We start from the raw sequence: 27,874 nt of genomic DNA, 5'->3' as shown, positions 1-27,874 counted from the left end.
TAATTATATTGATTTCATTCGTTGAACGATCATCGTATGAAGATTTTAATGGACAATATATCGGGTGTTTGAAACAAAAAATCTTTATCTCGAATACGGAGCATTTTTGAAAAATGTTGTTATAGCAAGTATTATTTGATTGCAAAAGTTGAAATATTATTTTACTAATTATTATTATTCTTAAGTGGAAAGATTCAATGATATCTTAAAGTTAATTTTCTTGTTCGGTAAAGAAAATATTTAAAAAATTTTGTTTCTTTTTTTTTTAACAACGATTTTTTCCATTATAAAAAAACGTAAGCACGTATTTAAAAATGTTGAAGTTAAGCTTGAATGGACTTCAAGATCGTTTAATAAATAGAAAAAAAAATGCAATAATATATCATGTTTATTATCAGACAAATTTTATGTGAATTATTTTTATCAAATATGTCATGTTAACGAAATAAAAAATTAGTAACTCTTTATTTATGTACCCATTATAAAGTAATAAAAAATGTATTAATATGATGATAAAATTGTGCACATATATGAATATAAATTAATATATATAATTTTCTTTTCGTAATATATAAATATTTTATATTTTTTATTATATAGTATTAAATATTTACATAATAAAATATTAATCTTGAATATTAAAGTAAATGAAAAATATTAATATTTAATAATAATACGAACATTGATCAAATATTTCAAATAAAATACATAATAGAATTGATTTAAATATATTAAATAATAGAATATATAGATATCTATATATCTTTTTTTGAGTGATTTAATTATAATAAAAAAATTGAATTAAATATAATATTATAAGAAATTTAAATCGATATAAACATAAATACGTTCATCTATATTAATAATCTATATATGCATATTTATCATTATATTAATTATGAATATATAAATATATAATTTATAGGTATATATATATACATATACATATATATATATATATATATATATATGTATATATATATATATATATATATATATATATATATGTATATATATATGTATACACATATGCATGTATATATGATATTATAAATAACAATATATGAATATATATGAATATGATATATATATTAACTATAATACAATGTATTCAGATGCATAATTAAATAATTAATCTATAACAAATCTAACAAATTAATTCATTGAATGTTTTTAAAATAGGAATTAGGGATTGCCAACGTCCGAAGATCATTCATTTGGAGCTCAAGGTTCTTAAAATGCATGGGAATTTGGCCATTGAAGAACTACATTCCGATATTTCTCTTCTTTTTCATATATCTTTCCATTCATTGTTCTTTAGCAATCGCTGAATTATTTTGGGCTCCAAAAACTTTGGAGAATGTCGTATCGAACATAGCAGAAAATATTGCCTCAACAATGACACTTACGAAAATTACAATCACCAGAATGAACAGAGAAGCATTACGTAAATTATTCACAGAACTCGAGGAGTTTTCATTGACTGAGAAATACGAAACTAAAGAGGAAAAACTGACATTCGTAAATTATACTAAATTACCTCCATATTTTATTATAGTAATTACCTCTTCAATGACAGTGGCCGAATTATTGTATTATATGAATCGAGTTACCGAAGGAATTCAAATTGGTAATATATAATTTATGTCTTCTTTTTTTTTTTTGTATGTGAAATTATACTTTACATATTTTCTATTAATTTCATTATGCTACTAAGCGTAATCCGACGATTATATTTTTTATGTATTTATTTATTTACATATTATTGAATTAGTAAATGTATTCACACATATAAACAAATACTTTTGTACACACGCACTATCATGCAATAATCGTTAATTCTGCTAAATATTTTTAATAAGTAAATTAATTTCGATCTGCCAACGTTAAAAAAGAATATATACGTCATTGCATGTTGTTTTATTTTTTTTTTTTTTTTGATAATTAACGCAACAACTGCAAAATAAAGCAACAATAAGTTTGTGATCTTTATGGGTAAATAACGAGAGTCAATAAGTGTTAATGTTGGTACAAACAATATGATCTAATCATTATTTAGACATGATCCAATGATGATCAAAGTAAATGACCTGTCGTATTTGATAATGATGTAATGAAATCATTGTCAAATTGAGTCTGATCCATAAATGACAATGCGAGAAACTTTTGATAAATTTAGGATTACTTGGTCGACAGTACAAAGACATCTTGATGAAATCGAAAATATATCTAATCGAGATATTTGTATTCCGTATCAATTTGTCGAATACGAACTAATATCAACAAGGAAGAATTTGCACATCGTTACTGACCAGATAACGAAGTGACACAAATCCTAAGCTTAATTGTTACCATAAATGATTAATTGTTACCATAAATTGTTACCATAAGTCCTATACAGCAACTTGAATTGACACCAATCAATAACTTTCTCCGGAACTAAGCAGCTGTACCTACATATAATCTAGGTTTGATATTGAATATCGTGCGATTGATGGTATCCCACCGTCATAATTTATTTTGTATTACTATAACCAATTGCCAATGATATTCACTACCCACAGTTAGAATAGTTACATAATGAATTGCTGAAAAAACTGTCGGCATTAAATATCAACAATAAACGAGTAACATACTAATGAAAGAATCGATCCATGAAAATAATGAACCAACTTAGCCAAAAAGTTTTAACAAATCCACTGTATTCATTCGATATAACGTCATTGAATTACCATTTGCTTTAAATCTATGGATTATTTCATAAAAAATGAAATGTCTCGAAATGCCAATAGCTTTCAAATTCATCTCGAATCATATTTCTCATTATGGCATGAATATTTTTATGAAAGGTGACTTGAAAATATACAGAAGAAATGACAAAGTCGCAATTGATTTGAAAAGAATTAAAAAAAAAATTATATCTAACTGTGTGTCTAACTTTAAATTAATTAATTAAATGAAAAATTACTTAAGGATACTCTATAATATTACATGATTGAAATATGGTTTACCATTGTGTCGGATATTAAGTCGATATGAATAATTGGAATATTTGTATTAATCAGCTAATCGAATGTATTTGTTCTTGTATCTTTTTGTAATTATTTTTCTTAAGAAAATTACTTTGGTTTCCTTTTCTCTGTTTCTACTTTTCAGCAAAGCAAAACAATTCCATGGGTTATAAATTGCCGTATAGGACATTAGAAATCATGGATTTAAGGGACAGCAGGATTTATGCTTTGATATGCGCTTATCAACTAATACTCGTACCTGCTATTATATTAGGTTACGTAGGATTCGACTGCATGTTCGTCAATTTATCCATTCAAGTAATTACACAGTTCTCCATGTTATCCTATAAAGTGAAATCAATAATAAATAATTCTAAAAATTATCGTGATGGTATGAAGAAACTTATCTTACGACATTATCGATTGATAAGGTAAAATATAATTATATAAAAATAATTGATATGTGTGTGTGTGTATGTTTTATTTTGAAGTTTGATAATAAATTTTTTCAGTTGATTTACAAACACACAAACACGTATATATATTATATTTATGCACGTTATTGTATTTTGTAACACAATATTACAAATTATCTCATTTTCTCCATTATTTATTATTTATTATTTTGTTAATAAACAATTCCTTTTATGAATGGCTGGCTTCAACAATTTAGGTCTATCATGATTTATTTAATATCTTGTTATTTTATCATTTTTTATTTCCTATTCAATTATATATTTATTATATTTTATTAATTAATTGAATATCTATTCATTATGTTGTATTTATTACTATTTATTATTGTATTACGTATTTATTAATTTCAATCATCCTCATGTCTTTGAATATATCAAAAATAAAAAAGAATATTTCCTTCTATATAAATTTGTATTGATTTTTAACTTATTTTGTTTCAATAATGAATATACAAACAATGCTAATCAACTCTAATATTTTTTTTTTTATCAACATGAAATATAATATTTCAGATTGACGGAAACATTGGAGGATAACTTTAATTTAACGATTATGCAGCAACTGTTTGGTACCACTATTCATATCTGTCTTTCCGGTTACTACGTATTGATGGTACAAATATATCGGAATATTTTAATTTTGTTTCTTTTTAACGAAGTACATAATCACGTAGCATAAAGAAACAAACATTTTTTTGCCATACCCTTCACTTTTCATTCATTTCGTTCACTAATATACATAATTTAGTAAAATAAACTTCCTTTGACTTGATAGGATTTACTTTAAACATAAATTCATAACTATTTTCCTCAAAAATTTATAAAGAATGGCGAAGAAGCGAAATTTGCATAAATATTGGAAACAATTTGTTACTTCTGATAATTTCCATGACTATTTATTAAAAACAAAGGAAATAATTTATTCATAAATAATTCTTAAAATATAAAAATAAAATAAGTACTTATTCAGCCAAATTTTTGAAATTATACATTTATAAAAAATGTCGAACATTTTAATTTATCTCTTATATTTTCTAGAAAAAAATCAGACTTTCTTTTTGATCCAAAAAAAGAAGCATTCCGCAAAAAAATCAAGCTTTCAAAAAGACTTAAATGTAATGCAGATAATAAAGGAAATTTTTGATGCCTTTCATTTCAATATTTTTTGAAGAACTTTCTAATATAACACATTTCAACACATTTGAAGTTCCCTTTTACGAACAGCTAACATGTATTTTTGAAGATTTGCATTAAATCATCGAATTTAAAACCACGTAATAAACTTTCAATCGTCGAATGAAAGTTTAATTGTTATTAATGTTCGTTTTTATGAAATTAGCAAGCTTCTTTCGCTGTATTTGCTGATCAAGTTCGGCCACATTCGTGCAAAAATTATCTTCTAGCATGGCAAACTGATAAACAAGCAGATCAATTTCCATACCTAACGATTGTATTAATTTAATGATGGACGACATTCCTTGATTTAAAAGACAAGGAGCGATGTTCAATGAGTTTTCTATCATTGCGGATCCGATGATGATAGTTTAACGAGCCAAAGTCCCAATTCAAGTAATTAAAACTTTCATTCGTATTTTCCGTAAATCCGTAAAGTCGATGTAGCAACAAAGTATCCTTACTTTAATCTTCATTAATATTCTTTAATTTCTTCAAAATGTTTTTCGATAAAGCTTTTATATTCATGGTCAAAAGTGTCTTATTCAATTTTTATCATTTCCTTCCTACCAATTGCACCATGATTCTGTATTGTGTAAACAATAATGATGTACAGGATGCTCATTTGTAAATCTGTAATGGTGAAATGTTGATCGAATTAAAAAACGATTGAATACTAGAATGAAATTGTATGTAAATGATACCATTGTTCGATTTATGAGCATTATACGAAACAGTTACGTTATAATCACTATAACTCCGCCATTTTTTATAGATATCCTTCATAATGGTCTATATTCAGCAAATGTAAAAAACAAATTGATTTCTTTTTTAATCCAATGTACGTTATCAATTTATATGATCAAATTTAATAGATTCTTTTCATTCTTTTTATTTTTAGAGTAAGGAAACGAAGGATAACTTACAATCGTTCCTGTTCTTTGTGTATATCTCTTCCGTTATATGCACTCTATTTATTTACTGTTTCATCGGCGAGTGTTTTATTCAGGAAGTAAATAAAATATCAATAATTTCTGGCACAATTGAAATATCAATTTCCTAATTAATATCATTTGTTTTATTCGATTAGAGTTCTAATTATGGTAATGCCATTTATAATTACGACTGGTATAACTTACCGGTAACAGAATCGAAATTTTTTCTTATTTGTATGACACGTACGAAGAAGCCGCAATTTTTAACATCTGGCAAATTTGCGGTCTTGTCCTTGTCCATGTTCACGGACGTAAGTACATTATGATTGATTTTTTTCTATTTTCAAATTATGTTCCTTGCTGTAACAATACGATTGTTTTTTTCCTTATATATATTATTTATTTCTTTAATATTTGCAGATCCTCAAAACTTCAATTGGATATTTATCGGTACTGCGAACATTTGTGTGAACAAAACTTATATAAATGTATTATGTACTAAGAAATATCTTTTATTTTCTTAAGTCGTAATCCCTCGTAGGAAGACAAATTGTTTGTCTATACATTGTTGACTTGTATCACACTTAATTATTAGTGTCAAAGAAAATATTAATACAATTTTAGGACTGTCGATCAATACAATTAGTTTCTTTTTTTGGGTAGAAAATTTGCATCAAAAACACCAGTTGTCTCATTTTTTAAAATGTACAGCCAATTATTTCTGATTCTATTGCTTTCCATAGTTATATAGGAGAGAATAATAATAATATTAATAGGAAAAACAAATTTATTAGAAAATTTGAAATAAATATGTATGTATATGTATAATTCAAAAAAGTATGTTACATAAGAGAATATATGTCTGTTAAAAGAAAAATTATCGTTATTATTCATACAATTATCCGAGCATAATTAATCCATTTTTTTCAAAGTTAACAATATGCATGAGCCCAATTTGTTTTCCTTTTTAGTTATTTTTTTTTTTTTTTTTTTTTTTTTTTTTAGTATATTACTTAATCATGCAACAACAAAATTGGTACTGTGAAAAATGTTCTTTTCCCTTTACTTATATGAAAACCGAACGAACTTTCTGATATTATGTAAATATCATCTATATATATCGAGATACTATAGTTTTATGCATTTATTGCAAGGAATCTGTTTAAAATTATTATAGAAATATTAATTGCATTTCAATAATCAATATACAAAATCGATTATTGGACGATATCGTTCGATTAACTGATTGTAAAAATGATAAGTGCTAAATTTACTATTCGCAAAATTTATAATATATTTTGATTATTCCAACATCAAAATCTGCAAACATTTACATTACATTTTGAATATAATTAAAATTGAATAAACTAATAAATATGAAAGAAAAAGTGAAGATAAAGGTAATACTGAAGAAAGAATATTAACAAAAACATTTCCTGGTTGATATATGAATTAATTGAAATCATCGTAGAAAATATAATAAATAAAAACTATTAATGGTATATAAAAAAAAAAAAAAAATCTTAATTCATAGAAATCAAGTGTTATGTACAAAAAACATAATTCGTGTGAGAAAAAAATGAAAGTAAAATTTAAGGATATATAGAAATTAATGGATTGCAAATATAGATTAATAATTTGAAAATAAACGAAAAGAAGTTTTGTGTAAAATTGATAATTAAAAATAAAAGGATAAGTTTCCTATTCTACCCGGAAATCATGTACTTCCTTAAGTACTGTACTTGTCACTCCCCTAACGTGAAGAGCGCTAAACTAAAAGACAACGGTAAAGAATACTTACGAATATATGTTTCCGTGGAGGAAAAATATTTTCCCTTAAACTACCACCATTAATTCTGTCACAACCAATGTCCTTCCTTCGTCGTATTACCCCGAACTGAAAGCATAAAAAAAAAACGAAAATTACGATCGAACGAAAAGTATTGCAGAGTGAAAACATTTTTATATTTCCAATAGACCGAAACACTTCGAACTATAGCCGGACGAAGAATGAAAATTATACTGTAGGGAGAGATGCTACTTTTCTTCTTCATATCCATGATCACCCTCTTTCTTAAAAAAAAAAAAAAAAAAAAAAAAAAAAAGAGGGAGAAGAAAAAGTAAAAGAAAAAAGATAATAAGGAAAAAAAGTTGAAATGAGAGGTAAATGCAATGAAGTTATAGCAACTTTTACATGGGGGTTGTGAAACAATGGGATGTCCTACGTGGTGAACCGAAGTGGTGAGAGCACATTTTTTATGTATACCCCTCTAATACCCTCCCAACAACCCACAGTAATCGATACACTTAACGAAGTAACAGTTTAACTCGTTGATGGAAACAGTTAGAAACGTATTTTTTCCCAACATTTTTTTCGTCAACTTTAGATTAACTATTCAAGCAACCCCTTATACCCCTATACCAACTTTTTAAACAAAGTTTACCAGGGAGGACGCTCGACCGTTTTGCCGTCAGTCTGTCGCAAACCTTCGAAGAGATAAAATGGAAAAGGATAGCATGGAAGTAAGATCAAGAGCATGGTTTGCTTTTCTCTTATTTTGTGTTTTCTCTATTTTTTTTTTTTTTTCTAATTGCAGAAGGACTTTCGTCCCGAATATAAAGTGTCGTTGATGTCCTAAGTGTAGTGATTGGAAATAATTTTCCATCGATCAAAGTGTGTGACATTTATTTCAATTGAAAATTATTTTTGTGCAATTTTATTTGGGAATTAATATTTATTTCTTATATATATTTTTGTTGTCATGCAATTTCATTTATAACCGTGCAGATATTATTGACTTTTCCTTATACTTCGAAGACAATTCTGTGACGTTTCAGTTGGTTTTTTTTTTTGCAAGTCTACAATCATAGCTTCATGTTGTCTGTTTTTGATGTTTGACTTTTTTCTTTTAAACTAAATAAATTTATATATTAATTTATACTCGTGAATATAGTTGAAAATGTGAACCAATGAGATTTAATAATTATATTGATTTCATTCGTTGAACGATCATCGAATGAAGTTTTTAACGGACAATATATCGGGTGTTTGAAACAAAAAATCTTTATCTCGGATACGGAGCATATTTGAAAAATGTTGTTATAGCAAGTATTATTTGATTGCAAAAGTTGAAATATTATTTTACTTATTATTATTATTATTAAGTGGAAAAATTCAATGATATCTTAAAGTTAATTTTCTTGTTCGGTAAAGAAAATATTTAAAAAATTTTTTTTCTTTTTTTTTTTTAACAACGATTGTTTCCATTATAAAAAAACGTAAGCACGTATTTAAAAAAGTTGAAGTTAAGCTTGAATGGACTTCAAGATCGTTTAATAAATAGAAAAAAAAATGCAATAATATATCATGTTTATTATCAAACAAATTTTATGTGAATTATTTTTATTAAATATGTCGTGTTAACGAAATAAAAAATTAGTAACGCTTTATTTATGTACCCATTATAAAGTAATAAAGAATGCATTAATATGATGATAAAGTTGTGCACATATATGAATGTAAATTAATATATATAATTTTCTTTTCGTAATATATGAATATTATTATGAAATATTTACATAAAAATATTAATTTTAAATATTGAAGTATTCCAATATTTTAATATTTAATAAGAATCAAAACATTAATTTAATGATTCTAATTAAATACATAAGGATTTAGGTATATATAATAACAAAAGAATATACAGATATATCTATTCCTTTTTTTTTTGTTATTACATTGTAATAAAAAATATTATGATGAATACGATCATGTTAAAATTATCAGAAATTAAAATCAGTATACACATAAATATGCATATATATATATATATATATATATATATATATATATATATATATATATATATATAGTAATAATCTGTGTATGTATACATATCGTTGTATTAATAATGAACATATAAATATATAATTTATACATATATATGTATCGTAATATATATATGTATATATGATATTATAAATAACAATATATGAATGTATACGAATGTACTATATATATTAACTATAATACAATGTAATTAGATGCATAATTAAATAATTAATTTATAACATATCTAACAAATTAATCAATTGAATGTTTTTAAAATAGGAAATGGGAATTGCCAACGTCCGAAGATCATTCATTTGGAGCTCAAGGTTCTTAAAATGCATGGGAATTTGGCCATTGAAGAACTACGTTCCGATATTTCTCTTCTTTTTCACATATCTTACCATTCATTGTTCTTTAACACTCGCTCAATTATTTTGGACTCCAAAAACTTTGGAGAATGTCGTATCGAACATAGCAGAAAATATTGCATTATCAATGACACTTACGAAAATTACAATCGCCAGAATTAACAGAGAAGCATTGCGTAAATTATTCACAGAAATTGAGGAGTTTTCATTGACTGAGAAATACGAAACTAAAGAGGAAAAGTTGACATTCGTGAATTATACTAAATTACCTCCATATTTTATTATAATAATTGCCTTTTCAATGACAGTAGTTGAAGTATTGTATTATACAAGTCGACTCATCGAAGGAATTCAACTTGGTAATATATAATTTTTGTCTTCTTTTTTTTTTATATGTGACATTATACTTTACATATATTTTATTAATTCCTTTAGTCTACTAAGAGTAATCCAACGATTATATTTTTTATGTATTTATTTATTTACTTATTATTGATTTAGTAAATGTATTCACACACATAAACAAATACTTTTGTACACACGCACTAACATGCAATAATCGTTAATTCTGCTAAATATTTTTAATAAGTAAATTAATTTCGATCTGCCAACGTTAAAAAAGAATATATACGTCATTGCATGTTGTTTTATTTTTTTTTTTTTTTTTTGATAATTAACGCAACAACTGCAAAATAAAGCAACAATAAGTTTGTGATTTTTATGGGTAAATAACGAGAGTCAATAAGTGTTAATGTTGGTACAAACAATATGATCTAATCATTATTTAGACTTGATCCAATGATGATCAAAGTAAATGACCTGTCGTATTTGATAATGATGTAATGAAATCATTGTCAAATTGAGTATGATCCATAAATGACAATGCGAGAAACTTTTGATAAATTTAGGATTACTTGGTCGACAGTACAAAGACATCTTGATGAAATCGAAAATATATCTAATCGAGATATTTGTATTCCGTATCAATTTGTCGAATACGAACTAATATCAACGAGGAAGAATTTGCACATCGTTACTGACCAGATAACGAAGTGACATAAATCCTAAGCTTAATTGTTACCATAAATGATTAATTGTTACCATAAATTGTTACCATAAGTCCTATACAGCAACTTGAATTGACACTAATCAATAACTTTCTCCGGAACTAAGCAGCTGTACCTACATATAATCTAGGTTTGATATTGAATATCGTGCGATTGATGGTATCCCACCGTCATAATTTATTTTGTATTACTATAACCAATTGCCAATGATATTCACTACCTACAGTTAGAATAGTTACATAATGAATTGCTGAAAAAACTGTCGGCATTAAATATGAACAATAAACGAGCAACATACTAATGAAAGAATGGATCCATGAAAATAATGAACCAGCTTAGCCAAAAAGTTATAACAAATCCACTGTATTCATTTGATATAACGTCATTGAATTGCCATTTGCTCTAAATCTATGGAAGATTTCATAAAAAATGAAATGTCTCGAAATGCCAATAGCTTTCAAATTCATCTCGAATCATATTTCTCATTATGGCATGAATATTTTTATGAAAGGTGACTTGAAAATATACAGAAGAAATGACAAAGTCGCAATTGATTTGAAAATAATTAAAAAAAAAATTATATCTAACTGTGTGTCTAACTTTAAATTAATTAATTAAATGAAAAATTGCTTAAGGATACTCTATAATATTACATGATTGAAATATGGTTTACCATTGTGTCGGATATTAAGTCGATATGAATAATTGGAATATTTGTATTAATCAGCTAATCGAGTGTATTTGTTTTTGTATCTTTTAGTAATCATTTTTCAAAAGAAAATTACTTTGGTTTCCTTTTCTCTGTTTCTACTTTTCAGCAAAGCAAAACAATTCCATGAGTTATAAATTGCCATATAGGACATTAGAAATCATGGATTTAAGGGACAGCAGGCTTTATGCTTTGATGTGCGCTTATCAACTAATATTCGTACCATGTATCGTATTAGGTTACGTAGGATTCGATTGCATGTTCGTCAATTTATCCATTCAAGTAATTGCACAGTTCTCCATATTATCCTGTAAAGTGAAATCAATATTAAATAATTCTAAAAATTATCATGAGGGTATGAAGAACATTGTACTACGACATTATCGATTGATAAGGTAAAATATGATTATATAAAAATAATTGATATGTGTGTGTGTGTATGTGTGTATAAATATATGTATAACCAATGATAAATTATTTTATTTTGAAGTTTAATAAGAAATTCCTTTAGTTTATTTACGAACACCCAAATACATATATATATTTACACACGTTATTGCATTTTGTAACATATTACAAATATTCTCATTTTCTCGATTATTTATTAGTTGTTATTTTGTTAATAAATAATTTCTTTTATGGATGGCTCGCTTCAAAAATTCAGTTCTTTCATCATTTATTTATTATTTTTTATTTCCTATTCAATTATTTATTCAGTATATTTTATTCGTTAATTCAATACCTGTTAATTATTTCAAATTTATTATTATTTATTAATTTCAATCATCTTCATGTCGTACAATATATCAAAAATAAAAAAAATATTTTCTTCTAAATAAAATCATATTGATTTTTTTCTAATTTCGTTTCAATATTGGAAATACAAGCAATAATAATGAACTCTATCGTAATATTTTACTTTTTATATATACATGAAATATAATATTTCAGATTGACGGAAAGATTGGAGGATAACTTTAATTTACCGATTATGCAGCAAATTTTGGGTACCACCGTTCATATCTGTATTTCCGGTTACTTCGTACTGACGGTAAAAATCCATGCAAATATTTTCATTTTGTTTCACTTTAACAAAGTACATAACCTCGTAGCATAAAGAAACAAACATTTTTTTGCCATTCCCTTCACTTTTCATTCATTTTGTTCACTAATATACATAATTTAGTAAAATAAACTTCCTTTGACTTGATAGGATTTACTTTAAACATAAATTCATAACTATTTTCCACAAAAATTTATAAAGAATGGCGGGGAAACGAAATTCGCATAGATATTGGAAACAATTTGTTACTTTCGATAATTTCCATGACTATTTATTAAAAAGAAAGGAAATAATTTACTCATAAATAATTCTTAAAATATAAAAATAAAATAAGTACTTATTCAGCCAAATTTTTGAAATTATACATTTATAAAAAATGTCGAACATTTTAATTTATCTCTTATATTTTCTTGAAAAAAATCAGACTTTCTTTTTGATCCAAAAAAAGAAGCATTCCGCAAAAAAATCAAGCTTTCAAAAAAACTTAAATGTAATGCAGATAATAAAGGAAATTTTTGATGCCTTTCATTTCAATATTTTTTGAAGAACTTTCTAATATAACACATTTCAACACATTTGAAGTTCCCTTTTACGAACAGCTAACATGTATTTTTGAAGATTTGCATTGAATCATCGAATTTAAAACCACGTAATAAACTTTCAATCGTCGAATGAAAGTTTAATTGTTATTAATGTTCGTTTTTATGAAATTAGCAAGCTTCTTTCGCTGTATTTGCTGATCAAGTTCGGCCACATTCGTGCAAAAATTATCTTCTAGCATGGCAAACTGATAAACAAACAGATCAATTTCCATACCTAACGATTGTATTAATTTAAAGATGGATGACATTCCTTGATTTAAAAAACAAGGAGCGATGTTCAATGAGTTTTCTATCATCGCGGATCCGATGATGATAGTTTAACGAGCCAAAGTCCCAATTCAAAATGATTAAAACTTTCATTCGTATTTTTCGTAAATCCGTAAAGTCGATGTAGCAACAAAGTATCCTTACTTTAATCTTCATTAATATTCTTTAATTTCTTCAAAATGTTTTTCGATAAAGCTTTTATATTCATGGTTAAAAGTGTCTTATTCAATTTTTACCATTTCCTTCCTACCAATTGCACCATGATTCTGTATTGTGTAAACAATAATGATGTACAGGATGCACATTTGTAAATCTGTAATGGTGAATTGTTGATCGATTTAGTTGTTCTTGCATTGAATTTTATTTTCCCGACGTAGCGCATGTAAATTTATTGTTAATGAATTTTACTCTTTGTTTTGCACATTTTTTTTTGTACAACTAACAAACTGCACATATACGTATGTACATATAAGTTTTCGGGAATTGCAATAAAATAAAAAACGATTGAATACTTGAATGAAATTGTATGTAAATGATACCATCGTTCGATTTATGAGCATTATACGAAACAGTTACGTTATAATCACTATAACTCCGCCATTTTTTATAGATACCCTTCATAACGGTTTACATTCAGAAAATGTAAAGAAAAAATTGATTTCTTTTTTATCCAATGTACGTCATTAATTTATATGATAACATTTAATCGATTCGTTTCATTTTTTTCACTTTTAGGGTAAGGAAACGAAGGATAATTTAAAATCGTTCGTGTTCCTTGTGTACATATTTGCCGTGGTATGCACTCTTTTTATTTACTGTTTCATCGGCGAGTGTTTTATTCAGGAAGTAAATAAACTAACAATAATTTCTTGTACAATTGAAATATCAATTACCTGATTAATATTATTTATTTTATTCGATTAGAGTTCTAATTATGGTAATGCCATTTATAATTACGACTGGTATAACTTACCGGTAACAGAATCGAAATTTTTTCTTATTTGTATGGCACGAACGAAGAAGCCGCAATTTTTAACATCTGGCAAATTTGCTGTCTTGTCCTTGTCCATGTTCACGGACGTAAGTACACTATGATTGATTTTTTTCTATTTTCAATTTATGTTCCTTGCTGTAACAATACAATTGTTTTTTTCCTTATAAATATTATTTATTTCTTTAATATTTGCAGATCCTCAAAACTTCTATGGGATATTTGTCGGTATTGAGAACATTTTTGTAAACAGAACTAATGCGAAGTGGATTACGTAGTAACAAATTTTTTTTGTTTTTTCTTAATTCATCTTCCTTCGTAGAGAAACAAACGATTTGTTTTTACATCGTTAATTTGTATTAGCGTTATGAATTATATAAATACAATTCTATTCGATAAAAATTCTTAGTTTCTTTCTTTATCAACAAAATTTGTATCAAATATAAGAGAACCGTGCAAGATATACCAGTTGTCTCATCTTTTCAAATAAATGGTCAATTATTTCCAATTTTATTCATTTCCATACTTATATGGGAGAAAGTAATAATAATGAAAAATTATATAACTATGTAATTCATATGTTACATAAGAGCATGGGACCCACATGTGTCTATTCAAAGAATAATTATTATCATTATTTATATATACGAATATCTAAGAATAATTAATCAATTATTTCAAAGTTAAACAATACGTATGAGCCCAACTTGTTTCTTTTTTTTTTTTTTGATTATTATTGCTTTTTAATTTATTACGTATTTATGCAAAAACAAAATTGATATTGACAAAAATATTCTTTTTTTCTTTTTACTTACATGAAAATTGAACGAACTTTCTGATCAACCACAGATACTATTTAAATATCGTCTATATTTATCCTAAATACTGCAGTTGTATGCATTTATTGTCAGTTATCTGTTCAGAATTATTATAGAAATATTAATTGTCTTTCAATGTTGAATATTCAAGATTAATTATTGGGCGATCTCATTCGCCAAACTTTGTTTGTAAGAATAAGTGCTGCATTCATTATCTTCAAAATTTATAAAGGGTTAAAATATTTTGATTATTTGAACATCAAAATGTGTATACAGCCATATTATACTTTACGTAAAATTAAAATTGAGTTAACTAATAAATAAGAATCATCTAACGAAATATAATATTTCGTTAGAAAAATGAAAGAAAAAGTGAATACAAATGTTACTCGAAAAAAAAAGTATAAACGAAAACATTTCCATGTCGATAAATGATTACGTAAAATGTATAATAAATAATAACGATTAATGATAAATAATAATAAAATGAAAAATTTGCAAAAACAACGTCAAATCCCACGGAATCCAAAGGATGTGTAAAAAAAAAAAAGAAAAAAAAAAAAGTATAATCAATTTGAGAAAATAGTGAAAGTATAATTTCAGGAAATAAAGAGATTGTTTGGTTGCAAATGAAAAAGAATAATTTTAAAAATAAAGAAAAAGAATTCTTGTATGAAACAATTGATAATTAAAAAAAGAAAAAAAAATGAAGAAAAAGTTTCCTTTTTTTGCTCAGAAATCATGTATGTCCTTAAAAAAACTATACTCGTTACAAGCTCTAACGTTAAAACCATTAAAATAAAGGACAAAACGTTAAAGACATTTAATTCCATCGCACGATTACTTACGAATACTTGTATCCGTGAAATAGAATAAAATTTTATTTTTTTTAAACCACCACCATAAATTCAGGCACATTCAATATCCTTCGTTCGTCGTATAACGCAGAACTAGAAGTAAAAAGAGAACAAAAGGACGATCGAATGAAAAGTTGTAAAGGGGTTGGAAACATTTTTATATTACCGGTAAACCGTTAAACTTTGAACTGTGACCGAGCGAAGAAGGGCGTTTATATCCAAGGTTATGAGGTTTTCTCTTTCCAAGCTATGATCACCCTCTTTCTTAAAAAAAAAAAAAAAAAAAAAAAAAAAAAGACAGAAAAAGAATAAAGACAAAAATGGCAAAAATTTCAATGAAAGATAATTCGAATGGAATTATAAAAACTTTTATATGAGAGGTTATGAAACAAAGGGATGTCCTACGGTGGTAAACCGAAGCGGTGAGAGGACATTTTTTATGTATACTCGAATACCCTTCCCATCCCTACCTTCTCCCACCCCCTACCCCTCCACTCGCCCTCCACTCATCAACCACCCTTAATCGATGAACGTAACAAAGTAACAGTTTAACCCGTTAATGGAAGGGGTTTTAGAGACGAGTTATTTCTCAATATTTTTTTTTCGTCGACTTGATATTAACTATTCACCCAACCTCTAGACGCATATAACAACTTTTCAAACGAAGTTTACCAGGGAGGACGATCGACTTTTTTGCCATCAGTTTATCGTGAACCTTCGAAAGTATAAAATGGGAAAGGACAGCATTGAAGTAAGATAAAAAGTTTGGTTTCTTTTTCTTTTTCGTTTTTTCTCTTTTCTTTCTCTCTCTCTCTCTCTCTCTCTCTCTCTCTCTCTCTCTCTCTCTTTCTCTCTCTCTCTCTCTCTCTCTCTATTTTTTTTTCTTTTTTAACCGTAGAACGAGTCTCGTGTCTAATATACGATTATCGATCACATTTATTTCAATTGGATATTATTTTTCTTGAATTTTATTAAGGAATTTATTTTTATTTCTTATATGTATATTCACATGCAATTGCATTTCTATAACGTGCAGATATTATTAGATTTTTTTTATTCTTATGTTATTCTTCATGTTATTGCACTTAAGTGACAATTCTTAACGATGTTTCATTTATTTCTCTTGTTTCTTTTTTGTTTTTTGTTTTTTGTTTTTTTTTCTTTTTTTTCTTTTTAAGTAGACAATTATAATCTCGTTCGTTTGATTTTTGATCGTGAACAATTATTTAATTAGACGAATAATAATTTGAAAGAAAATAAATTTTCGTATTATTATTACCACGTGAATATAATAAAATAATGAAACAATACTATTTAATGATGATATTGTATTCATTCGTTGTTTAATCATCGAGGAAAATTTTTTACTGACAATTTTATTGGATTTTCAAAACGAAGTGTTAACAAATTTTTATTTCGGAAAAATGATATTATTAAAAAAAAAGAAAAAAGAAAAAAGAAAGAACAAAAATTATTCTAATAAGAATTATTTATTTTCCACGAGAGAGAGAGAGAGAGAGAGAGAGAGAGAGAGAGAGAGAGAAAGATTATTGGATTTATTGGATTTTCAAAACGAAGTGTTAACAAATTTTTATCTCGGAAACATGATATTATAAAAAAAAAAAAAAAAAGTAAGAAAGAAAACAAAAATTATTCTAACAAGAATTATTTATTTTTTTCAACGAGAGAGAGAGAGAGAGAGAGAGAGAAAGATTATTGAATTTATTGGATTTTCAAAACGAAGTGTTAACAAATTTTTATCTCGGAAACATGATATTATAAAAAAAAAAAAAAGTAAGAAAGAAAACAAAAATTATTCTAACAAGAATTATTTATTTTACACGAGAGAGAGAGATAGAGAGAGAGAGAGTGAGAGAGTGAGAGAGAGAGAGAGAGAGAGAGAGAGAGAGAGAGAGAGATATTAAAATATTTATTGTTATCTATTTAATGGAATGTTTTGAGTTAACTTCAACGGTCAATTTTGTTTCTCGATAAAAAAAAAAAAAAATATTTCGAATAAGAAAACTTGCTTTTTTTTTTTCTTTTGTCCCTTTGTTTTTATTGAAGCATATATATCTCTATTATAAAAGTATTATATATTCGGAAAAAAGTTGACCTTGAAATATACGTATTGAAATATATATTACATTAATTGTAATAAAATGCATTTAGAATCCTAATGTAACAAGATTAATCGAAAATTTATTTAAATCATATTAATCAATTAGATTTTTATTTTTCATTATAGGAAATAGGAATGACCAACGTTTTGAAATCATTCAATTGGAACACAAGGCTCTTAAAATTGGTTGGAATTTGGCCATTGGAGAACAACGATCTAATTTTTTTCTTCTTCTTCATATATCTTTCAATTCACTGTTCTTTAACATTCGCACATTTGATTTACGCTCCAAAAACCATCGACATTGTTGTATGTAACATAGCGGAGAATATTATGCTAACGATGACGTTAACGAAGATAACAATCTTTAGAATCAACAAAGAATCATTGGGTAAATTGTTGATGGAAATAAAGGAGTTTACACTCTCTGAGAAATACAATAGTAAAGAGCAAAAAGTGATATTACTGAAGTATAGTAAATTACCGCCACGTTTTATACTAACAGCAATTATTTCAATGACAATATCTACTTCATTGTATTATGTGAATGGAGTTAATATTGGAGTACAAATTGGTAATTCCAAAAATTTTTTTCTTTTTTTTTTCTCTCTCTCTCTTTTTTTATACGTCCTCCATTATCACAATTTTCATATTAATTCCTACATGGAGCATCGACCTTTGTAATTTGTCAAATATTCCTTTGTTTTCTTTCATTTCATTGAATCATTAGACGTATCTATGTATACAAACACAGAACACAAGCAACAATCGTAATAATACAAAATTTGTACAATATATACGGGTACGTTTCTAATGTCAATAAGTGCGTCAGTGTTGGTTTAGAAACTTTCATTAGTTATCATTTTAATTTGATTCGATGATATGCTAAATGGATGATCAGCAGAATTTGATAATGATGTTTTAAAACCATAGCTTAAGTCGGATCCAAGATTGACAGTGCCAGAAACAGCTGATACATTTGAGATTATTTGATCGACAGTACAAAGACAACTTCATGAAATCGAAAAGATATATCTAGTCGAGGTATTTGTATTCCGTATCAATTATCGAATACGAATTAACATTAGCAAGAAAGAATTTGTACATCGTTATTTACCAGGCAACGAAGTGATCCAATTTTAAGCTTAATCGTTACCGTAGATGAGAAATGGTGTCCTATACAGCAACTTGAAACAATATCAATCAAAAACTTTCTCTGGGACCAATCAGCTGTTTCCACATCTAAATAAGATTTGACATTGAACAAGGTGCTATCGTGCGTTTGATGGTACCGCAACGGCATAATTCATTTTGAGTTGTCATAATCAATTGCCGTTAATGTTTATTATCCACAATTAGAACGATTACATAACAAGTTGTTGATAAAATGGTTGACATTGGTCAACAATAAACGTGTCATACCGCAACATACTAATGGTGGAATCCGTGCAGCAAAAAAACAACTCAAGAAAATAATAAATCAACATTGCTAGAAAATTTTACCGAATTCACGATATTCATTCGATATCATACCATCGAATTATCATTTATTTTATCATCTATGGAATATTTCATTGAAAATAAAATGTCTCGAAGTATCAATGAATAGCTTTCATCCCAGCGCGCATATTTTCATGAGAATGAAATTGAATATTTACAGAAGAAATGGCAAATACGCTATTGATTAGAAAACATTGGGTGATTCGGAAAGTAATTTCATTTTGTCCCAACAGAATATTTAATTGTATTTTTTTGCATCCAACTTCACACTTAAGCCCCATAATCATTATAAATTTTGAGAACTGATATAGCAAGGCTTGTGTGTGAAAAAATCCAATTGATTCTACGCAGTAGTTTTTGGTTGGTACCCTTTTAAATATGGAAAGCAATTAGCAGCATTTTCGTCATATTTTATTTTTTAATATAGAAAAGGTAAAAATACTGTTCAAGCCAGAAAGAAATTAACCGATGTGTATGGAGAAGATGTGTTGACAGTACGCCAGTGCCAGAACTGGTTTGCAAAATTTCAATTCGGCAATTTTGATGTCGAAGATGCACCACGTTCTGGAAGCCCGGTTGAAGCTGATAAAGAGACGATAAAGATATTAATTGATGCAATCCGACGAATAACAACACATGTAATCGGTGAGAGTTTAAATTTATCAAATTCAACTGTTTATGACCACTTGAAAGGTCTGGGTTTAACCTCGAAGCTTGATATATGGATTCCCCATGTTTTCACGGAGAGATATTTGTGTCGTCGCGTTGACGTCTGTGATTCGCTTCTCGAACGTCACGAAAATGATCCATTTTTGAAGCGCATCATTACTGGGGACGAAAAATGAGTTGTATATAACAATGTCAAACGCAAGAGATCATGGAGCAAAAAAGATGAATCGGCTCAAACCATTTCCAAAGCCAATATCTATCAAAAAAGGTAATGCTGTCTATTTGGTGGAATTTTAAAGGAATCGTTTTCTTTGAGATTTTACCGGATAACACAACAATTAATTCGGAAGTCTACTGTCATCAACTGGACAAACTGAATGATGCACTTCAACAGAAAAGGCCAGAATTAATCAACAGAAAAGGTGTAGTGTTCCACCAAGATAATGCGAGACCTCATACAAGTTTAGTCTCTCGCCAAAAGCTTTTACAGCTTGAATGGAATACAATGCCACATCCACCATATGTTTCAAATCTGGCACCTTCGGATTATTATTTGTTCCGATCACTGCAAAATTTGTTAGACGGTAAAACCTTCACTTCAAATGAGGAGGTCAAAAATTACCTCGATCAATTTTTTGCCAGCAAAGACCAAAAATTTGATGAGCGTGGAATCATGCTACTACCAGAAAGATGGCAAAAGGTATTGGACCAGAATGGCCAATATATAATTTAATAAAATATTTGTTCATTATACGAAAATTGTCTTTCATTTTCACAAAAAAAAAAAAAACAAAATGACTTTCCGAATAACCCAATAATGAAAAAAAAAAGAAAAGAAAAGAAAAAGAAAAACTGTATGCGCATGTCTAATTTTAAATTAATCGATTACTTATAAGTTACCTCATAATATTATACGAGTAATATGCTTTAACATTGTATCGAACATTAACTCGATATGAATATTTTGGAATATTCGTTTTAATCGACGAATTGATTGTCTTGTTTTCGCATTGTTTCAGAAATTTTTTTCTTAAAAAAAAAAAAAAAAGAAATTATTTTTTTTTCCTTCCTCGTCTTTTTTATTTTTTCAGCGAAACAAAACAATTCCATGGGTTATCAGTTACCATACAAAACATTACAAATTATCGATTTACGGGACAGCAGGATTTACGCTTTGATTTGTGCTTATCAAACAATGGTCGTACCTTCTATAGTTTTTGGTTACGTAGGAATCGATTGCATATTTGTCAATTTGTCCGTTCTAGTAATCGCACAATTCGCCATATTATCCGATAAGGTGAATGAAGTGTTAAATAATTCTGAAAATTGTCATGATGGTATTAAGAAACTTGTATTACGACATTATCATTTGATAAGGTAATGTATCATATCATTATATAAAATCAGTTAATATTTATATATCGTTTTTTAATTATTTCTTATCTATCATTTCATTATTTATTTATTATATAATTAAATATTTATTAATTGTAACTTCTTATCATAAAAGTATATTGAAAATAAATACAGATTAAACTTCACTGTTGATAACCTACAAATTTCTTTCTTTCTTTCTTCCTTTTTTTTCGAATTTTCTTAATAATAGAAAAACAAACAAATATAACGGACTCTATCGTGTAATATTACGTTTCTAATATTTACATGAAATATTTCAGATTGGCGGAAAAATTGGAGGATAACTTTAATATCGTGATCATGCAACAATTGTTGGGCACCATCATCCATCTTTGTATTTCCGGTTATCATCTACTGATGGTACACAAACATGCGAATAATTATTCTTTTCTTTTTCATTTTAAAGGCGTACATAACATTTCTATAATTTTTTTTTCTCCTTTTTAATAAATCTATTGTACAATTATTTGTGAGATCAAACTTCGTTTCTGATGGAACAAATTGAAAAGATACAATTGCAAAGTTTTCTCAATTAAAAGTAATGAAAAATGACGGATGAACAGGCATTGACGTAAACGAATGAAAAAAAAATTCGATAATTATGATAATTCTCAGGTCTATCGATTAAAATAAAAATAAAAAATAATTTACTCTGAAAATATAAGAATAAAACGAATTTTATTTCAGCTGAAATTTGGAAATTATATTTTTATACAAAATGACGGACGGTAACAGTTTTCATTTTTTATTGCTTTTGAAAAGAATTGCTCTTCTTTATAAATAGAATTCTTTTTATAAAAGAAGAAGAAGAAAAAAAAAATGCTTTGGAAAGAAAATCGAGCCGACAGGAAGTCTTAAATTTAATACAGATAATGATCGAAAAAAATTCAAATCTCTTTTACATCTCTTTAGATTAATTCAAAAGTTATTATTGATAAGAATTTCGAAATTTACTAATTACGAAAAAAAAAAAAAAAAAGAAAATAACAAATCTGAAGTTTCCTATTACATTTACAAACAAATAACAATTATTTTTATATACTCGCAATGAATCATCGATTCAAGGACGATGTAATGAACTTTCAATCGTCGAAAAAAATTTTAATTGATATTAATGTTCGTATTTTTGAAATAAGCAAGCCTTTTTTTGGCAGTTTTTTGCGAGTCAAGTTCAACAATAATTGTGCGAAATTTATTTTCTTATGTGGCATACTGATGAATGAGAAAATCAATTTCCATATTCAACAGTTACATTATTTCGAATCGGATCAGCAATCGGATCATTAATTCGTATTTTTCGTAATTTCGCAAAGTCAACGTAGCTACAAAATATCTTTACTTTGTTCTGAATTTCTCCAAAACGTTGTTCGATAAAAACTTTATATTCATAATTAAAATTGTCTGATTCAATCTTTGCATTCTCTTTGTTACCAACTGTTACCATGATCCTGAATCGCGTAAACATTAATGATGCATAAAATGCTCATTTGTTAAACTAAATGATGTGAATGATGAAATGATTATCGAATGAGTTTGTCATTATATCTATTTCTACTTTATCGATTGATCCTTTGTGAATTTATTATGGTTCTCAGTTTTTATACTACGCGTTAGATTCTTCGTACATTGCAATCGTTATCAATTCTTTTCATCAGTAATAGCAATTATTTTTTTTTCCGCCATTTTTTTATAATTCCGCCATTTTTGATGGACATCTTTCATAATTATTTGCATTCAGAAATTTTTCTGTTTCCAAAAAATGAAATCATTTTGTTTCCAAAAAAATGTCATGTACAACCTTAATTAATATGATAACATCTAATCGATTTTGTTTCTTTTTTTTTTCTTTTTTTTTTTTTACTTTTAGAGTAAAGAATCGAAAGATAGTTTAACATTGATCTTGTTCATTTTGTACGGCTTTTGCGTGATGGGCACACTTTTTATTTACTGTTTCATCGGTGAATATCTTATTCAGGAAGTAAATAAAACGATTTATCTTAATAATATCTTGATTGAATTATCAATTGTCATATTAATGTCATTCATTTTTATTCAATTAGAGTATCAATTTTGGTAATGCCATTTACAATTACGACTGGTATAACTTATCGTCGATGGACTCGAAGTTTTTTCTTATTTGTATGATACGAACCAAGAAGCCGCTATATTTAACTTCTGGCAAATTTGTTATCTTGTCCTTGACCATTTTCACAGATGTAAGTACACTTAGAATGAGTTTCCTTTTTATTTTTACATTATATTATTGGTTGCAACAATACATCTATTTTATTATTATTATTATTATTATTATTATTATTATTATTATTATTATTATTATTTATTTGATAATATTTTCAGATCGTCAAATCTTCGATGGGATACTTATCGGTACTGCGTACATTTTTGTGAAATGGACAAAAGTGAGATGTAGTAACAATTCGTTTCTTTTTTTTTTTTCTTTTTCTTTTTTACGATATCCTTCGTATAAAGGCAAACATTTTGTCTATAATTATTGATTTGTACTGTCGTTATAAAATGTTTACATAATATTTTAAAACGATTTCTCTTTTTAAAAGATATTGCCCATTATCTCTGATTTCGTTGATTTCAACATGTGCATTATCATAAGCTAAAAATTATAATGATCCAAAAAAAAATTCATTAGAAAAATTAAAATAAATATATATATACTCATATAAGTATAGATAAAAACGAAAAGTCTGTTAAGGAAGAAAATAGGGTCAATATCTTATCAGAAAAGAATTATTGTTTCTATTAAGGATACCCAAAGTCAACTATTGTAAAATAAAACAAATATATAAGTCCAATTCATTTTTTTTTTCTTTTTTTTTTTTTTTTTTTTTTAGTATTTGATATTAAATTATAACCATCGTTATCAAATGCCATTTTTTCTATAAATTTTCAATTTCTCTCTATAATGAAAAATATGATTCGAGATGAACCTGAAAATTACTTTTATTTGCAGAGATTTTATTTTCAATGAAATATTCCATAGATGATAAAATAAATGATAATTCGATGATATGATATCGAATGAATATCGTGAATTCGGTAAAATTTTCTAGCAATGTTGATTTATTATTTTCTTGAGTTGTTTTTTTGCTGCACGGATTCCACCATTAGTATGTTGCGGTATGACACGTTTATTGTTGACCAATGTCAACCATTTTATCAACAACTTGTTATGTAATCGTTCTAATTGTAGATAATAAACATTAACGGCAATTGATTATGACAACTCAAAATGAATTATGACGTTGCGGTACCATCAAACGCACGATAGTACCTTGTTCAATGTTAAATCTTATTTAGATGTGGAAACAGCTGATTGGTCCCAGAGAAAGTTTTTGATTGGTATTGTTTCAAGTTGCTGTATAGGACACTATTTCTCATCTACGGTAACGATTATGCTTAAAATTGGATCACTTCGTTGCCTGGTAAATAACGATGTACAAATTCTTTCTTGCTAATGTTAATTCGTATTCGATAATTGATACGGAATACAAATACCTCGACTAGATATATCTTTTCGATTTCATGAAGTTGTCTTTGTACTGTCGATCAAATAATCTCAAATGTGTCAGCTGTTCATTGTATTATCAATTATGGATCAGATTTTTAAATCATTGTCGAACAACTTTCGTCGATAATCGATGTTTTCAGTATCTTTAAAAATTCTAATAAAATAATAGATTTTAATTAATTGAACATCAAAATCTATAAACGAACATATAATATTTAATATGAAATTAAAGTCGAGAATTTATGAACAAAAATTGATAAACGAAATATAATATTCTTTCTCAAAAAATAAAAATCAAAGATATTTCAACTTCATGAATATCACAATTGGAATTTAAAAAATCGAATAAATAAAAGCAATTAATAAGATAGAAATAAAAATGAAAAGTATCTAAAGAAAGTAAAAATTTGTAGAAAGTAAATGATATCTAAATAGAAAAAGAAAAAAAAGAACTCATGTGAGAGAATAACGAAAGTAAAATCTAAGTAAAAAAAAAAAACAATAAACGAGATCACAATTAAAAAATAATAATATAAAAATAAAGAAAGAAAAAGAATAAAAAAAGAAGTAGACAAAGAAATGTAAACATTAATGGCTCACGGCTGCAAAAGTTCGTAAGCAAACAATGCAAAATTTCGCATAAGTAATTGCAGTGATTTCCCAGAACAAATCATACAAATATAAATCAATTTCAAATCGTATTTGTACAGTATTTGTTATATTTCATAAAAATCATTCTTTCCTCTTTGATTTTATAATTATTAATGATGTAATCGATTTTTGTTTCTATCAGAAATCTTGAAATAGATCGATACTTCACTCAGCACAATCAAAATTTCGTCATTGTCAAAAACATCAGCATGTTCTCCATAATGTTTTTCAGTACGTAATGAAAATCATTGATACGATCTGCTAAATCGAGAAATCCTAAAATACTGTAAAGACATCCGTAAAATGAAAATGATAGGAACAATGAATTCCGAATTTCCAATGGCCAAATTTCAGAAAAAGCGAGTAATCGATTGTATCAGGTTATCGCTTTCAGGATATTAATGAGCAATAAAACATCTTCATAATCTGTGAAAGTGTTGACAAAAATATTAATAGGAATCGTTTAGCCATTTCTATCCATTGTAATTAAAAAATTTCAAATGTACATAAATAATAATATTTAAATATAAAAAAATTTGAGAGCAGCACCGTTTTCTTGGATGATACACTCCATTCTACTTAACGTACTTAACGTATTTAGTATAAATGAAACATTTTTTATAGAAAATCAATTTTAAAGTACAAGAAAATATGAAATAAAATAAAAAACTTATCAAGTCAACGATCATACCGCGTTGAAAAGCACCAGTTCTCGTCCGATCACTGAAGTTAAGCAACGTTGGGCACGGTTAGTACTTGGATGGGTGACCGCTTGGGAACACCGTGTGTTGTTGACATTTTTTTACTTTCTTTTTTATTTTTTTTTATTTTTATAAACACCCTAAAATACAAGAAAATGATATGCGTCATTGTACGTCACTTCTACACATTAGCACCGAATCTAAAATGCCTGTTTCGTTAATCGCAATCTTACTTCCTAACAAAGCAAAGAAACTAAAGAATTTTGTATGTACCCTTTTTTTTTTATATGGTACACCACATCTTACTTAACGAAATTAATATACTTTGTACAAATGAAATATACTTTAGAATAAATCAATTTTTTTAGGGGTAAAAATACATATAAAATGAGATAACTGATCAGTCAACAATCATACCGCGTTGAAAAACACCAGTTCTCGTCCGATCACTGAAGTTAAGCAACGTTGGGCACGGTTAGTACTTGGATGGGTGACCGCTTGGGAACACCGTGTGTTGTTGACATTTTTTTACTTTTTTCTTTATTTTTTTTTTATAAACACCCTAAAATACAAGAAAATGATATGCGTCATTGTACGTCACTTCTACTTATCAGCACCGAATCTAAGATGCCTGTTTCGTAGATCGCAACCTTTTACCCGATAAAGAGATGAAATCAAAGAATTTTGTATGTACTCGTTTTTTTATATAGTACATTACATTTTACTTAACGGACTTAATATACTTTGTACAAATGAAATATACTTTAGAATAAATCAATTTTTTTAGGGGTAAAAATACATATAAAATGAGATAACTGATCAGTCAACGATCATACCGCGTTGAAAAACACCAGTTCTCGTCCGATCACTGAAGTTAAGCAACGTTGGGCACGGTTAGTACTTGGATGGGTGACCGCTTGGGAACACCGTGTGTTGTTGACATTCTTTTTGTTGTTTTTCATTATACTTTTTGTATAAACAACCAAAATTGCAATCAAATGATGAGCATCGTCGAACTTAACTCATCAGTCGCCAGCACACAATCTACGATACCTGTAACCCTAAACACAATTTTACTTCCCCACAAAGACGAAGAATC

At 27.0% G+C, this 27,874-nt stretch overlaps 2 protein-coding genes and 3 non-coding genes across 5 annotated transcripts; all 5 read left to right on the top strand.

The window, feature by feature from the left end:
- Nucleotides 1–1,242: 1,242 nt before the first annotated feature.
- On the top strand, nt 1,243–6,066 carry LOC124432465. The gene is made up of 8 exons (XM_046981445.1): nt 1,243–1,630; nt 2,793–2,927; nt 3,157–3,442; nt 4,001–4,100; nt 4,827–4,937; nt 5,562–5,672; nt 5,751–5,906; nt 6,016–6,066. The coding sequence occupies exons 1-8, from the start codon at nt 1,243–1,245 to the stop codon at nt 6,064–6,066; spliced, it is 1,338 nt and encodes a 445-aa protein (XP_046837401.1).
- Nucleotides 6,067–9,712: 3,646 nt separating this feature from the next.
- Nucleotides 9,713–10,854, top strand: LOC124432464. The gene is made up of 2 exons (XM_046981444.1): nt 9,713–10,157; nt 10,724–10,854. The coding sequence occupies exons 1-2, from the start codon at nt 9,713–9,715 to the stop codon at nt 10,852–10,854; spliced, it is 576 nt and encodes a 191-aa protein (XP_046837400.1).
- Nucleotides 10,855–26,751: 15,897 nt separating this feature from the next.
- On the top strand, nt 26,752–26,871 carry LOC124432572. Its single transcript, XR_006944312.1, has one exon. It is a non-coding gene; the product is annotated as a 5S ribosomal RNA (ribosomal RNA).
- Nucleotides 26,872–27,178: 307 nt separating this feature from the next.
- Nucleotides 27,179–27,298, top strand: LOC124432586. The gene has a single exon (XR_006944324.1). It is a non-coding gene; the product is annotated as a 5S ribosomal RNA (ribosomal RNA).
- A 299-nt stretch (nt 27,299–27,597) lies between these two features.
- Nucleotides 27,598–27,717, top strand: LOC124432583. Its single transcript, XR_006944321.1, has one exon. It is a non-coding gene; the product is annotated as a 5S ribosomal RNA (ribosomal RNA).
- The last annotated feature ends 157 nt before the right edge of the window (nt 27,718–27,874 follow it).

Source organism: Vespa crabro, chromosome 25 (genome assembly GCF_910589235.1).
Source record: "Vespa crabro chromosome 25, iyVesCrab1.2, whole genome shotgun sequence".
Taxonomy (NCBI): Eukaryota; Metazoa; Arthropoda; class Insecta; order Hymenoptera; family Vespidae; genus Vespa; species Vespa crabro.
The sequence above is the reverse complement of the archived record's forward strand: the minus strand, read 5'-3'. Positions and strand labels throughout refer to the sequence as shown.

Bases quoted from the DNA above. Each gene is read 5' to 3' on its own strand.
- LOC124432465 (XM_046981445.1), top strand. From the start codon at position 1,243: ATGGGAATTTGGCCATTGAAGAACTACATTCCGATATTTCTCTTCTTT. The intron at 1,631-2,792 runs GTAATATATAAT...AAATGCCAATAG, and splicing joins TACCGAAGGAATTCAAATTG to CTTTCAAATTCATCTCGAAT. The intron at 4,101-4,826 runs GTACAAATATAT...TTATGAAATTAG, and splicing joins CCGGTTACTACGTATTGATG to CAAGCTTCTTTCGCTGTATT.
- LOC124432464 (XM_046981444.1), top strand. From the start codon at position 9,713: ATGGGAATTGCCAACGTCCGAAGATCATTCATTTGGAGCTCAAGGTTC. The intron at 10,158-10,723 runs GTAATATATAAT...CTTGGTCGACAG, and splicing joins CATCGAAGGAATTCAACTTG to TACAAAGACATCTTGATGAA.